The sequence below is a fragment of the Sorex araneus genome, chromosome 6 (assembly GCF_027595985.1).
Source record: "Sorex araneus isolate mSorAra2 chromosome 6, mSorAra2.pri, whole genome shotgun sequence".
In the NCBI taxonomy this organism is placed as follows: Eukaryota; Metazoa; Chordata; class Mammalia; order Eulipotyphla; family Soricidae; genus Sorex; species Sorex araneus.
Window position 1 is genome coordinate 108944694 of NC_073307.1, and position 16863 is coordinate 108961556.

At 40.0% G+C, this 16863-nt stretch overlaps 1 protein-coding gene across 1 annotated transcript; it reads left to right on the forward strand.

Moving 5' to 3' along the window:
* The first annotated feature begins 2755 nt into the window (after positions 1 to 2755).
* On the forward strand, positions 2756 to 3112 carry LOC101549209 (macrophage migration inhibitory factor-like). Its single transcript, XM_055143516.1, has one exon. It carries the CDS (start codon positions 2756 to 2758, stop codon positions 3104 to 3106), a length of 351 nt encoding a protein of 116 aa, XP_054999491.1. The 3' UTR covers positions 3107 to 3112.
* Positions 3113 to 16863: the final 13751 nt, after the last annotated feature.

The window sequence follows — 16863 nt, forward strand, 5'->3', positions numbered from 1 at the left end:
CCTGCTCGAGTAAATCAATGAACAATGGGATGACAGGGATGACAGTGATACAGTGATCCTGGAATGTTTGAGGGGCCCTATCTGATCACAGTAGTTCATATAAGAGGTACATAGGAGAAGTTAGTAGAAAAGATAGTGGTGTAATGACAGAAACAGCAGTTGGAGTGACAAAAATTTTCTATTTTTTTTTTTAATTTTTGGGACCATATCTGGAGTGCTCAGGAGCCATATCTTGAGTGATACTCAAGGTACCATGCAATGTCAGGGACTAAACATGGACCCCCCCACATGCAATGCATGCTCCAGCCCTTTGAGTGGCAGACTTTGAAGATGGTCAGGTGGCCGCCAAAGGCTGAGAACAGTAAGAAAATATGAACTGTTGATGACTGTGCTACAGCCTCATGAAAGTGCTTTCATACTCATGCCCTTCAGGTTTGTCAAATAGTTGCTCTGTTCTGTTTAAAAAGTGTAGCACTGTAGCACTTTTGCACTGTCATTCCGTTGTTCATCAATTTGCTCGAGAGGACACCAGTAACGTCTCCATTGTGAGACTTGTTGTTACTGTTTTGGGTATATCGAGTATACCACAGGTAGCTTGCCAGGCTCTGCCATGTGGGCAGGAGAGGGACAGAGGAATCAAACCCGGGTCTGCCGTGTGCAAGGAAAACACCCTACCCACCGTGCTATAGCTCCAGTCCTAAAAAGTGTATTGGAGGCAATTTCTTTTCTTTCTTTTCTCTTCTTTTTTACTTTTGGCTTTGGGCCCATATCCAGTGGTACTCCAGGCTCTGATGGATCACTTCTGTCGGGCTCAGAGACCATATAGGGTGCAAGGGATCCAACCTGTGTCTACAGCATTCAAGGCAAATGGCTTATTCACTGTACTATCCCTCTGGCACCATTAGAAGTCATTTTTTGTTTGAAGTTGCAAAACAAAAACCAAAACCTTTCATGGAATTAATGATTTGTATAATTCAAAGTAAAAAATAATGTAACTCAAGATAACTAAATCTAAATGTTATAGTTACATCAAGGTTATGAAGATATATTTTTTCCACCTAGAAGTTTTTTAAAAAAATAATGTTTGCATATATAAGAAATAACTCACAAGATTCACTTCCCTTCTCTCCATACACATATTTAATTCTTCAAAATAATTTACTAACTACTTTTTCTTCAGGAAAGTGGTTTTGTATTTGATTGTTCATGGGTGAGTAGAGATAGAATTTTGTTTCCTCTTCTGTTGGTTCCACATTACGTTGTATTCATACATGTGACCTTTTCAGTTAATTTTTAAAATCAAGCTAATATGACCTACAGATATTTTTATTTTATTGTTTTATGTTTGCAATGCCACCCACCGCCAGGCTATCAATAACTCTCCACACTCCCAAGGCTTCTTCTCCTTCATCCGTCCATCTCCATCATTCTGTTGGCAATTTCTCAGGGTCTGTTTCCACTCAGGATTGTCTTGAATGTATCATTTTTTTAATTAATTAATTAATTAATTAATTTAAAAATGTATTCTTTTATTGAATCACCATGGGGAAAGTTACAAAGCTTTCAGGTTTAAGTCTCAGTTATACAATGATCGAAACCCATCTCTTCACCAGTGCACATATTCCACCACCAAGAATCACAGTATACCTCCCCCCACCCCTCCACTTCCCCAGCCCCCCACCCCGCCTGCATAACTGATAAATTTTACTTTACTTTCACTTTACTTTGATTACTTGAATGTATCTTTTTAATAGGTATTTCTCCTAGTGCTACTTCTCAAATTTGGAGTACTTAGTTCTAAGTTTTTTAAATTTCCACACAAACTTTAGATTTGCTAACTTCCAAATCACTGCTACAAATGGTTTCACTACTCTATAAGTAAACTTGAGTCTTAATAATGACCACCTTTTTGAATCTATTAACATGCCATATTTTATGTAGGGCAGAATCTCGCACGGCAGAGCCAGGCAAGCTACCCATAGCGTATTCGATATGCCAAAAACAGTAACAATAATGGGCCTCATTTCCCTGACTCTGAATGCAACAGGGACAAATGAGACATTACTGGCGCCCACCCGAGCAAATTGACGAGCAACGGGACGACAGTGATACAGTGATACAGTAAAATGTTATAGCTACTGCTAGATTAAAACTCATTGAAATTTATTAAAAGAGATTTTAAATATACAAAACAGTAATGATAAAGGAAATAAAAAATGTTACTTTTAAGTATCCAAGGGATGGATGTTAATATTGGTAACTGCACATAAAATCATTACTTATTATTCTCTGTAAACACTGTATGCGAAGCATAGAGCAAAAAGGAAAATATAGTCCTCCTTAAATTGGAATTAGGACTATGCATCCTGAGCAAACCATTCCAGGAACTGAAGAGGTATGAATGGTTTATTAATCATGACAAGAACATCTCAGCTTTGGACCAGATTGTAAGAATGGGAACTGAGAAGTAAATTGGCTGTAAAACCTACAATAGAATATACCCATCTTGGGGACAGAGTGAGAGAACTGAAGGCAGAGCACTTGCCTTGGATGCAGCTGATGGCGATTCAATTCCTTATACCTCATAGGGTTCCTTGAATCACCATGAGTGTTCCTTGAGCACAGTCGGGGGTAAGCCTTGAGTACTGCGACGTTGTGGCTCAGAGACAAAATTTTAAAAAGAATATACCAAGGGGCCCGCGCAGCGGCGGCGCGCGTGTCGGTCAGCTCCAGCTCTCGCTGCTCCTCTGCCATCATGCCGATGATGTTCGTTGTGAATACCAACGTGCCCCGGGCCTCGGTGACCGACAGGCTCCTCGCCGAGCTCACGCAGCAGCTGGCGCAGGCCACGGGCAAGCCGGCCCAGTACATCGCGGTGCACGTGGTACTGGACCAGCTCGTGGCCTTCGGTGGCTCGAGCGAGCCGTGCGAGCTCTGCAGCTTGCACAGCATGGGCAAGATTGGGGGCGCGCAGAACCGCACCTACAGCAAGCTGCTGTGCAATCTCCTGACCGAGCACCTGAGCATCAGCCCGGATAGGAGCTACATCAACTACTACGACATGGACGCGGCCAATGTGGGCCGGAACGGCGCCACCTTTGCGTGAGGACCGTGCTCGCCCCTCCTGCCACCACCCGCAGTATTATGCCCACCCTCAGCGATCCCCCACTCCATCCATCGGGGCAAATAAAACGGTTTGAACTCTGAAAAAAAAAATACCAGTCATAGAATGAGCTAATTGTAGGAACAAATGTATTTAAACCTTGTGTGAACTGTTCTCAGGGCTCAACCCTTATGGCCATAGCCAGGTTGAATCTGCATGCATAATAAAACTGGTGCCTCCCTCATCCTTCTCCAGGGCCACCTATTTCCTGGTCAGAGTTCCATAACACTCTGTGAGTGACACTGATGCCAAAGCCTGACAAAGAAAGTAGAAAGAAAACAAGCCTGAACTTCTCAAACTTTTTGATTATAGATTATCTCATTACTTTTAAAAAGTCATTAATTTCTAGCTTTTTGAGGAATGCCCATATTGTTCTCCAGAAAGACTGAACCGGTCCGCATTCCCACCACAATGAAGGAGAGTCCTTTTCTCCCTACTAGGCTGCTCTTACTCTTTTTGATGTGTGCCAGTCTCGGTGATGTGAGATGATCCCTCATTGTTGTTTTGGTTTGCACATCCCTGATGATTAGCAATGTAGAGCATTTTTTTCATGTGTCTTTTGGCCATTTGTATTTCTTCTTTGAGGAAGTTTCTGTTCATTCCTTCGCCCCATTTTTTGGTGGGGTTGGATGTTTTTTCTTGTAAAGTTCTACCAGTGCCTTATATATCTTGAATTATATGTAGATATATATACCTACAGAGTGTGTGTATATATATATATATATATATATATATATATATATACATTCTGTAGAGTCTCTTGCTGCATGCCTGGCTGTCTTCCCCGGCCCAGGGCTCCTCGGAGAGGATGAGCTCCAGCTTCCCTCCCTGCCTCGAGCAGAGCTCCCTGCGGCTGAAGACCACTGGAACCTAGCCACAGCCATGCTCAAGGTCCCTCTCCACACGTTCGGACAAGCCTCACACGTAAAGGTACTGGCAGATGAACCCAGGTGTGTGTAATCCCATCAATGGCCAACATCCAGAGACTTAAAAGCGAGCTCCCAAAGCGATATCTTATAACCTACTTCTCCCTCTGGGAGAAACTAGGAAGCTATTGAGAGTTTCCTGCCCACATAGGACAGCCTCACAAGCTTCCCATGGTGCATTCATATGCTAAAGCCAGTAACAAGCTGTATCTCAATCCCCTGACCCTGAAAGAGCCTCCAATGCAGCACCATTGGGAAGGCCGAGTGGAGAAAGGCTTCTAAAATCTCAGGGATAGGACGAATGGAGAGGTTACTGAGCCCACTTGAGAAATCTATGATCAATGGGATTTTGTGATCTTTTGATTTGCGAGATATTTATATATATATATATATATATACATATATATATACACACACATATATGTAATGAATTAACCTGCTAAGGGGTTACATATCTTGAATTAACCCCTTAGCAGGTGGGTATTGAGTAATATTTTTTCCAATCTGTGGGTTGTCTTTGTATCTTGAAAGTAGGCAAGGGAACAAACATGATAACCCTTCGGTATCTGTACTGCAAACTATAATGCCCAAAAGGAGAGGGAGGAAGAGAAAGGGAGAGAGAAACAGAGAGACAGAGAGAAAGACAAAGAGAGAGAGAGAGAGAGAGAGAGAGAGAGAGAGAGAGAGAGAGAGAGAGAGAGAGAGAGAGAGAGAGAGAAGAAAAGTGCCTGCCATAGAGGCAGGCTGGGTGGGGGAACAGGAAACTGGGGTCATTGGGGGTGGGAAATAGGAATAGAAACTGGTAGAGGGATGGGTGTTGGAACATTATATGATTGAAACCTGATCATGAACCCAGCTTTATAACGGTGTATCTCATTGTGACTCAATAAAAAATAAATTTAAAACAATTATTAAGCTTTTGTTTATAGCATTTATGAATTGTCAAAACAATAGATATCAAAGCAGATTTTTAGGCAGCAGATAGCTGTTTGTGTGTTAAAAATAACCATAATACACCCACAGGTATTAATACATATAGGCAGTTTAGTTTTTTCCAAAATTGTGCAATATATAACTGATAGAAAATATGCATATCTTACTGTTTTGTTTTTTTACATTTAATGTTCAAAACATTGCATGACATGTAACCTCTGGGAAACACCACATACTTGTGAAAGGATGAGAATAAAAAGGGTGAATACTGTTTCAATATTGCTATGGAAATAGTTCTGACTTTTCAGACTTCCCTCAAGGGATTTTGTAGATCCTCATTGGTTGCCAGATTATGTTTACATTACCTCGGCTGTAGGTCAATTTCAATTGTGAAATTAAAGCAAAATTTTTTATGAAGTATTTGTACACACAATCTAGTAGTATACTGAAATATGAAAGTATCTTATCCAGGTGGAATTCATTTCAAGGATGTAGAAACTAGGAAATTTATTAATGTGGAATTAATGTATAATGAATTTAATGAGAGAGCTCTTTTATTATTTCAATAGATGCACTAAAATGTTTTACAAAAATTGATGTGCATTTGTAATTTTAAAATCCTAGGAAGAATCTGATTAAATATATATAAATAAATTTTGAAATGTATCTCTATTTACAAGTCAGCTTCATGCTTAATTATAATGTTCTAAAAGTACAGCATGAGGGAATAGAAACTTCCTGAGCACTCAGGAAGCTCAAGTAATATATGGAGAGATTAATTTCCCATATTTGTAGTGAGTGGGGAGTCAGCAGACATTGGTGAATATCCAAAGTTGGGCAATTATTAAGAATCAACCATTTAAAATCATCCATTACCACCATGTTCTATTGCCAAGCTGTATTGGTGAAGACATAAACAATGGTGGCCGCAAAGTCTTCCCATCTCTACAGAGATGCAGAGTAACAGTCTGAGTCCTGCTGTGGCCAAGAACTGCCTGTGTTCTCACTGCCTCCCACAATCTGGCAGGAAAATAACTTGGAACAGGGAAAGAGAAAGTGACTCTGCAAAGGTCTCCTGGGAAAGGACCAAGATACCTCCACTTTCTTTCCTGGGGATCCATTTCCCAGCAAACTCAGAAACCAATCTCTGAGCATCTCCCTGTTTGTCAACTCTAAAACACACCTGGGAACAGTAATAAATGCCACTTGTAGTTTGGAGAAATGTTTTAAAACACACAATTGAAAGTGAATGTTTCACCCAAGACTTAAATGCTAGGCTTCTCTCTGACATACCCCCTTTTTTTTTTTGGCTTCATCTTTCCAGTTTTCAGAAGCATTGAAGCCTATGTCCTATATATTGGATATAGGATTCAATATGCATTTCACCCACAAAATTGATTACTGTCTTTTGGTACTCAATATTGTTCTCTTGAAACAGTTTCCTGCAGTTAATCTTTCTCTGACCTCTGGTCAATCCCAAATTAGTCAGTAAGAAGTAATGTCAGAGTCACATCTTCTCTTCATCAAAGCCATCCAAGGGTTTTCCCCAGTGTATGCAACTATATTGACATCCAACAAAATCTTTGTGGCCAAAATAAAATGTTAGCTTGCTAATTATCTCAGCCAGAAGTTCTTTCATTTCTGGGATATTGTTGGTTTGGTGTACTTTTTCCTTTTGTTGTGAATTTTATTAAAGTAAATTTGAGTAGCAAAATACTCAAAGTAATGAAGTATTTTAAATAAACTTCCAAAACTATGACCAGGACCCAGATCAAGAAGTTTAAATATACATATTTTCTATAGATTTGCAAATTATTTTGTTGTTTTTGGACTATACCCAGCAATGTATAGGGATTACTCCTGACTCTGGACTCAGAATTTACTCCTGGTGGTGCTCAGGGACTATATAAGATGCTGAAGATCAAACCAGGGTGGGTTGGATGCAAGGCAAGTGCCCTACTCACTATACTACCTCCTCAGTCCCTATAGATATGCAAAATTTTAAAGTAAATAGTGAGGCACAAAATTATTTATCCGGTGACTTAATTCAGTTCAGGTATATTGTTTAATATAGAAGCGGTAGCACAGCAGGTAGGGCATTTGTCTTGCACACGGCCGACCCAGGTTTGATTCCTCCTCTCCTTTCAGAAAGCCTGGCAAGCTACCATTTCACCTGCATGGCAGAGCCTGGGAAGCTACTTGTGGCATATTCGATATGCCAAAAACATTAACAGATCTTACAATGGAACATTACTGGTGCCCGCTAGAGAAAATCAATGAGCAACATCATGACAGTGATTCAGTGATAGGACAGATATAAATTTTTGTTCTTAAATTGGAATGCCCTGCCACAGAGGTGGGTTGGGGTGGGGGGATGGGATGGGGGGGTGGAAGGGATACTGGTTTCATTGGTGGTGGAGAATGGACACTGGTGGAGGGATGGGCTCTCGAACATCGCATGAGGGAAAAACAAGCACGAAAAGATGTGAATCTGCATCTGTACCCTCACTGTGACGCACTAAAAAAATAAAAAAATAAATAAAAAATAAAATAAATAAAAGAGGAAAACAGAAAACAAATTTTTTTGTTCTTCAATTTTCATATCTATTTATATGAAGGAAGACTGTCCCAAGGTAGCTATTACTAAGAATCAGAAAAGCCTCTTTCCCTAATTTTATTTGATTTTACTTACAAAATATTTGTCTGTTTAAATATGTGTTCTAGGTACTGGAGGCAGGTGCTGGAGATAAAATAATGGATAAGTCTTGGAAGGTGTTGTAATGAGGCAGTTTGTACGTGATTGGGTTAAGGAAAATGGCTGTGCTAAGTGTGTCCCATGTGGCTAAGAGAAGCCACCACTGCAGCCACATTTGATAAAGATTTTTCTACCCAGGCAATGTATGCATTATGTGCTACAAGAAATGAAAAGAGACTCAAATCTCTTCCATTTTACTTATTAGAGGAATATTCACTTCTCATACTCTAATTTTGTGTTCTATGTGAGACAATTTTTAAAAATTAATAAAATTTAAAAAACAAAGCATAAGGTGATTTATGTTTTTTCAACAAAGAATCCAAAGGGCAAACTGCAGAAGTGCTTCCACTTCTGTCATCTCCCTGCTATCCCACATGGGCAGATGTCTTGTGCCTGTTAATGGCAGAAATGAAGAGAAATTCCAGCACTTCTCAATGCTTGTGAGAAATATATATATGCATATATATATATATACACACATATATATATAAAGTATACTGATATATTTTTGCTCAGTAGCTGGATCTTGAGAGTCGGACTACATTTTAGTACTCTAATTGTGCACTGTAACACTGTCGTCCCGTTGTTCATCCATTTGCTCGAGCGGGCACCAGTAACGTTTCCATTGTGAGACTTGTTGTTACTGTTTTTGGCATATCGAATATGCCACAGGTAGCTTGCCAGGCTCTGCCTTGTGAGCAGGATACTCTCGGTAGCTTGCTGGGCTTTCCTAGAGGGACGGAGGAATCAAACCCAGGTCGGCCACGTGCAAGGCAAGTGCCTTACCCACTGTGCTATCGCTCCAGTCCACTCTATACTCACTAACTAAAGCACTTGAACTAGGAATTTTCACTATTGTGAGAGGAAGTATTTCAGTGTTGCTTTGAGAAAAAGGGACAATAGCCAGGACCCTAATAGTTCTGAGTAATGTTTCGTCTCGGGGCCATAAACAGCAGTGCTCAGGGCTTACTTTGTGCTCAGGGATCACTTTTGATGGGCTCCAGATGGGGTGCCATGAACTGAACCTGGGTTGGCCACATGCAAGGGAAGTGCCTTATTTCTGTACTATATCTCATGCTTTTTCAGGCTTCACCTTGGCTAAATGATGGCTCATCAATTATATTTGTCAATCAAGCATAAATTTAGATTTTGCTCTGAGGATTTGATTTTATAGATGTAATTAATGCCCCTAAGCAGCTGAATTTAGATAGTCTGATTAATCCAGGTCTTAAATTGATCAGTTGGAGTGACATTAAAACCAGAACAGAGATGTTCTAAAAAGAGAAAATATTCTGTCTGTGGAGAATTGCTACAGTCCACGTTTGTGGGATTCCAGAGTCCTGTGACCATCTCTTCTGTCTGCCTATCCTGCAGAGCTACTCTGTCTCCACATCTTGTAAGCCTGTATCCATTTGCCAGATCTGCTGTTTTGCTAGGTTCACTGTCACAAAATGACACAAACTGGGGAACACAGTAGAACAGAAATCTATTGTTCTGGAAGCCAGGAATCTGAGATAAAAAAAAAAAAGAAAAGAAAAGAAAAGAAAAGAAAAGAAAAGAAAAGAAAAGAAAAGAAAAGAAAAGAAAAGAAAAGAAAAGAAAAATGGGGCTGCAGCGATAGCACAGCGGTAGGGTGTTTGCCTTGCAAGCAGCCAACCCGGGTTCGATTCCCAGCATCCCATATGGTTTCCCCCCAGCACCGCCAGGAGTAGTTCCTGAGTACTGAGCCAGGAGTAACCCCTGTGCATTGCCGGGTGTGACCCAAAAAAGAAAAAAAAATCTGAGATCAAGATTGGTAATATTTGCTTCCTTTGATGATGCTAATGGAGAATCTGTTCTAAGTCTCTCCCCTTTCTCCTAGGGTCTGCTGGCAATCTTTGTTTTTCCATACTCATAGATAATATGAATCAATCTGACTTTTCACAGTCATATGATGTTCGCTCCCCAAGTGCATATCTTTCGCTTCACCTGATTTCCCTGCTTATAACAACATAAGTCACATTGTATTTGGATCCATACTAATGACTTCACATTAACCTGATGAACTCTAGAAAGCCTATTTCCTTCAAAAATCAATATTCAGAAGGGGCTGGAAGTCCCTATAACTTTCAAGGTTTCTTTGGTTAAACCTTGGCACAAACAGTTTGTTGTATCAAGATATTGGTTGCATCCATGAAATAATTTATCTGAAGCATTTTTTATTCCTATAGTACAGCTCATATTCCCAGAAACATTGCCTCATTTACTTATATATGTAGGGATGTAAGCATAATGCAATTGCTGAGCTCATGCAAACAAGGCCAGAATTTAGGATTTGTCCTAAAATTATTGTTGGTAGAACTCTGTGGTATCTCAGTTAGATTCCAATGATATTTTAACTGGAAAGTGGCTATAGTAACAATAAACAGACTTTGCCATATGTAGCAACTGACTGTCTAGCAGGAATGAACAACTTGAGGAGCAGATAACAGCTTTGTGATATTTGAATAGGGCTCACTCTCAAACAGATGATATGAAAAGTAGGAAGGAAACTGTAGGCCAAGTATTTGGGATGGGGGATGGTTTAGATATTTCACATTTCTGAGCTTCTGGTAGACATCATAATACTTGCTTAGAGCTAAGTATTCCTTACTTGATTAAATCATCATCGCATTCATGCCAGGCGAATATTAGTTTCTGTAAAGTTGAAGAAAACAAGTCTTTGATAGTACACATAGTAAAGCTAGATCAAACCACAGCCAATCCTGATTCTTTTTAGAATCAGTACTTGAAAACTCAACTATTTACTAAAAGTTATTTGCAACTCAAACCCAATATTCATGGTGTTTTCATGTTCATTCCTGGGTATGACTCAGCAGTGACAAAGTCGAGTGAAGTGACATACATGTGCTTAGCAGAGACATTTTGTCTGCATGTTTGGAGTCTACTTGGTGCCATGATTTTTCTTTTTTTCACTTTTGTATTCTTTTGTTGGTGATCTTACTGTGGAAAAATGACTTTAACCATAGTGCTAAAGTGCTATCTAGTAGTGTTTCTAGTGCCATGTGTCTCTGATGTGTGTCACAGAGAAATATGCACAAAGGATGAGCTTTCTTTGGGCATGTGAGACAGTGGAAGTGAACTTCCTTGACATTAATGTTAATGAAACCAAATTATATGTAAATGAAGTGACTTGAAACAGAAACACACAAAACCAGAGGCGCATAAAAGCTGACATTTGTATTTTCTCTAGAAGCAAAAGTTCATTATTCACTAGCTCCATGTTCTTGGTGATTTTGTAGAATAGAATTACTGCCCAACCAGACTGTGTCTGTGTTGACCTTTAAAGTCGCGGCCACAGGGTGAGAATTAGAATTGGACTCAGGCGTTGATCTATCTTCTTACCTGTCTCGGGAATGAAGGAAACTGTAGCCTGAAAGCCTCAGGAGGTGATACTTTCATCAGACTGGAAGTAGATGGACATTACACCAGAAATGCTCAGCACAGAGTTGGGGATATGAAAGCCCTACATCCAAACTGGATCAGGTATGACAAAGGCGAATCAATGTCAGGGTCCTTACAAATGTATGTGGCTTTTGATAAAAGAGCAAAGATGATCTTTTAGATAATTCTTGAGAAATACACTTTTCTGGTGGATTTCATGATTTGAAAAATAAAAAAAGCAGTTCAGTTTATTAAAATATGCATCCAACCCAATTAACATGTCTATTCTGTTCATCTTCCAAACACTATTCTGTTGATTCTCCAGCACACCTGAGTGTGCTGCTAAGGGAGCTGCTTCTAACCACAGTGCTTGTTTCAATGACACATGCCTCATTTTACTATTTTAGTATTACTTGTATCCTCACTTGTCATCCCATTGATCTTCAATTTGCTTGAGTGGGTTCCAGTAACATCTCCATTCAACCCTGTCGCATGCTAGTGTAGCCCAATGATATCTGCTCCCTCCAGGAACAGGAAGAGCCTCAAACCGTTCATTCAGGGTTTTGACGAAGAAGTCTGACCATCTCGTTGGTGGGCGACCACTCGGTCTTCTGACGTCCTGTGGAATCCAGTTGGTAACAGGTCTAGTCCAGCGGTTTTCTTTGAATCGCATTACGTGTCCGGCCCATCTGATTTTTGATGCCTTGGCAAACGAGACAGCGTCCCTGATTCTTGATCATTGACGGAGGCCGGAACTCCGGATTCCTTCTCTCAGTTGAGTGAAACGTGATACTCCAAGCATAGCTCTTTCGATTCCTCTTTGGGAGACCCAAATAGTGTTCTCATCCTGTTTTTGTAGGGCCCAGGTCTCTGAGGCATATGTTAGTGCAAGAAGAACAGTACAGTCGAAAACCCGAGCTGGAGGTTCTTCGTCCTCTTAACCACTTCTTTGATGCTCTTGAAGGTGTTCCACACTGTTTTCTTCCTCCTGCACAGTTCTGGCGCTAAGTCATTCCTCATGTTGAGTTCTCGACCCAGGTACACATAGCTGCTGCATTCGGAGATGTTCATTCCATTGAGAGCAAATGGAATGTCAGGGACTAGTTCGTTTTTCATGAACATTGCTTTGCTGAGATTCAGCTGCAGTCCCACCTTTCCACACTAGCGGTCAGCCAGCATTTGTGCTGCTTGGCTAATGTTCTCATCATTATGAGAACGATGTCATCAGTGAAGTGGAGGTGGTATAGTTGCTGACCATCTATCTTCACTCACATTCTTACCTATTCCAATCGTCGCATAACGTTCTCCAGCATGGCACTGAAGAGTTTCGGTGAAATGGTATCACCCTGCCAAACCCCTCTCTTTACATCAATGATCACTTCCTTGTAGAAAGGTGAGATCCTGGTGGTGAATCCATAATACAGCTCACGGAGGATCTTGATGTACTTAGTTTGAATGCCCTGTTTGGCTAGGGCTTCGATGACCACTTCAGTCTCAACAGAATCAAAGGCCTTTAAATTCATGAACATTAGACAGGGTGGCATCTTGAACTCTCATGAAACTTCAGTGAGCTTGGTCACTGTGTGGATATGGTCAATAGTGCTGAATCCTTTTCGGAACCTGGCTTGCTTTCATGGTTGTTCTTCATGTAGTGTTCTGTCTATTCTATTCAGGATGACTCAAATGAACAACTTGTAGACGATGGACAACAGGCAGATTGGGCGATAGTTGCTGATGTCGTGGATGTCTCTCTTCTTGTACAACAGGACAGTCATGCTGGTTTTCCATTTGCACAGAAAATTGCATATGGACAGATAGCGTGTGAAGAGCCGAGCCAGTGTATTGACGAGTACTGGCGGCAGATTCTTCAGGTGTTCGGGTCTGAGGTTGCTGTGTGCATCTTTACCAACAAAATGGGGTGTTAGATTTTGGAAGGGAGGGCGTTAGGAATGACATATCCATCTTGCTATTTTAGTGTAAGTTTTTATCTTTTTCTGTTCAAATATTTTTTTGGATTCTTCCACCTTATTTTTTCATGCTTTTGTTGTAGTAGTGGAGAGAGCATTGAGGGCATAGAGGTGGTAAAATGTCGTAATATTTTCCAGCCATGGTCTTTTCAACCTAGTTTCCTTCCTGTGGCCCCCTATCCTACTGGATGGCTCCACTCTTGAGCTATGGCCCTTCATTTACATGAGTTTTACCTGTGACCTCTTAGTATATACTAGAAGTCCACGGGTCTCATATGACCCCTGGCTGTGAAACAGTGATTTTGGAAACTGAAAAAAATTGAGGTAGATTCTTATTATTCCCTAAAGGGATGGATTCGAATGCAAACACAGGAAGCAGAGACTCGAGGGAAGCAGAAAACTGTTTCCTCTTTCCTTTCTACATCTTTGTACATTCCCATGTACTTGACAGTACAGTTTCTACTTCCTCTATTTCCAGATTCTGAAAGGAAAGCTGAGAAGATTTGACATTACATATAGATTACACCATATGAACTAATTACCTGAGTTTGACTAAGCAGAGAAATTTGGGATGCTCTCCTTACTCTGAACTATGAACTTCCATGAGAAAATTATTGTGGCTTTCATGTATAGGCTTATTACTTAGAAAAAGTGCTGTAGAACAGCCCCCAAATCTTCTGAAGCAGCCAAGCCAGCCAAGCTACCAAATACAGGCCAGATATAAGGGTGGGAAATTATGCAAATATTTGATAGCCCTAGTACCTCTAAAAGACTAGCAGAGCCTCTCAATGAAGATTTTCTTTTTCCCACTAGAAACTATGATTTCTACAAGAAATCCATGGACATATAATTGTTTCTCTGGGCATCTTACCATTGTACATCTGGTTCACTATGCTTCTTTTTGAATCTCCAGTTCTTCTGAATTAAAATTGAAGGAGATTATACCTTTTGTATTTTGTGTCTTCTACTTGGAAGAATATAGTTGGTCTCAGTCCCACTTTCCATGTTTAAATATTATTAATCTCAATGACTCACTGACAAATTCTTTTATGATATATAATATGAGCATATAAATGTTAAATTCAAACAAAAGGTCATCAGAATAATTGACAGCATCTGCAAAGTTTTTACAGGTGCTGAAGAGTCACTGGCATACACTTCTGAACTCCTGGACACATGTGAGAGAGGAAATTCTGATATGGGTTAGGAAGAATTGATTTTAGGTACTTAATTATAAGTCTCAATGCAATTCTAGAGTAGATTATACAAATTATAATGTCTCAAATCCTAGAAAATAAAGATGACTACTTAGGATCTACCTGAACTTCACTTACATAGATTCTATAACCGTAAAGCTTAACAGATGTATACTATTCCAGTTTTGCTAATCCCAGCAGTTATTAAAGTTCCAAGTTTTTTGTTCTCTTAAAAGTATGAATTATTTTGGGGTCAGAGAGATAGCACAGTGGGCAGAGTATTTGCCTCACATGCTGCTAAGCAGTGTTCAATCCCCAGCACCCCATATGTTCCCCCTGAACACCACCAGGAGTACTTCCTGAACATAGAACTAAAAATAAGCTCTGAAACTCAGATATAGAAGGGAACACCATTGTTCCCTTCTCTAAATGTGATTGGAAGCCATGCAGGGGAAGGGTGATGCGTGCTGAATGTAGACTAGAGACTGAACACAATGGCCACTCAACATCTTTATTGCAAACCACAACACCTAATTAGAGAGAGAGAACAAAAGGGAATACCCTGCCACAGTGACAGGGTGGGGTGGGGTGGGGGGAGATGGGGTTGGGGAGGGTGGGAAGGATGCTGGGTTTATTTGTGGTGGAGAATGGACATTGGTGAAGGGATGGGTTCTTGAACTTTGTATGAGGGAAACATGAGCACAACATGTATAAATCTGTAACTGTACCCTCACAGTGATTCACTTATTAAAAAATAAATAAAAGAAATAAAAATAAGCCCTGAGAATTGTGGTGTGCCACCTTTCAATAAAAATTGTACGTTCATTTTTTTCTTACCTTATTTTCTGTATGGAGCTGGAATGATAACACAGTGGGTAGGGCATTTGCCTTGCACGCCACTGACCTGGGTTCGCTTCCTATGCCCCTCTGAGAGAGCCCGGCAAGCTACCGAGAGTATCTAGCCCAATAGAGCCTGGCAAGCTCCCCATGGTGTATTCGATATGCCAAAAATAGTAACAACAAGTCTCACAATGGAGATGTTACTGGTGCCCACTCGAGCAAATCAATGAGCAACGGTATGACAGTGATACAGTGATTTTCTGTATGAATTATTTACTATATGCAGACAAAGGGAGTAGAAGACAGAGAAAACTATTAAAAAAGGAACAGGGAAGCAATCAAGAGCAAATTTAGATAGTTTGATGACACTAGCCAATTGTATGATGGATTGGTGGGGTAGTAGGAGTTTGGATACTAAACACACAGCTGATGGGGATTTGGTAGCACCTGAGAATTTAGCAGAATAAGGGACTCAAAGGAAGATCAGAAGTGAAGGCGAAAGTGAAGGCACCTACCTTTCACTAGGTACTTCCATTTCTAGTGAAAGTTCCACAGGAAGAAGAAGATGTGTCAGATAAGAGATTCAATCAAACATTTCTTACAGCCTTACTGGGATACTTTCTGAAAATAAACCATTTTCTTTTCAAGCCAAATGACATACATGTTGTTATGAGTTGCAATACTAATTTCCAAATGACTCTTCTGGGTGGGGCCTATAAGACAATGATGTCCAGAATGGGTGTTACATCACTGTCACACAATTCTGTTGATGTGATGTCTTGAGATCACTTTTATATTTGCAATATTCAGATTTTCAACTATCTTTTTCCTTTCTTATTCCAAAAATATGCATGTATTTTAATCTCCAACTCCCAATTTCTCCTTAATTCAGCTTTTTCTTTAATTTCTGCCTTGACTCTGGTGTTCAGAAAATTTTAGAAAGAGGTCTATACTTATTTCCTCCATGTCTTTCCCTTCCAACCATTTGCAAAACTTGCATGATCTCATTTCTGCTCCTAACATGTCTTAATATGGCAGACACTATATGCTTAACAACATTTATCAGTCCAATATCTAACTTTTTATTTGGGAGGAGGTAGGAACTGGGCAAGAAATGCTCAATCCTTCCATCTAACTAAACTCTAGCTTTGTGAAGGCATCTACAAAGGGCACACTTTTTTGTTTGTTTGCTTATTTGTTCTGTTTTGTGCTTTAAGTCAGACTCCAGACGCAGCCCAGCACCACTTTGATTCTTTTGTGTATCAGATTTCTTTGAGTCTCCATAGTATAAGAAACCTTTGACACCATCTACTATTACTCACCTCCTCCAATTTACTTTCCATTATTTCTCTATTTACATACTGTCTTACCCACTTCCATCCTCACATACTGTCTTGATTTCAATTTTTTAAAAATTTGCATTTATTTTTTTCAGTGAATCACAGTGATATACACAATTACAAGGTTGTTCATGATTTGGTTTCAGTCACATAATTTAGTTTGTGAGTGAATAACTAAACTAAAACATAACTAAAACATAATTTAGTTTTCTAACACTTGTCCCTTCACCAGTATACATTTCCCACCACTAATGTCCCCATTTTCCTGTTCTCTCCCCCCCCTCCTCCTCCTCCTCCTCCTCCTCCTCCTTCTTCTTCTT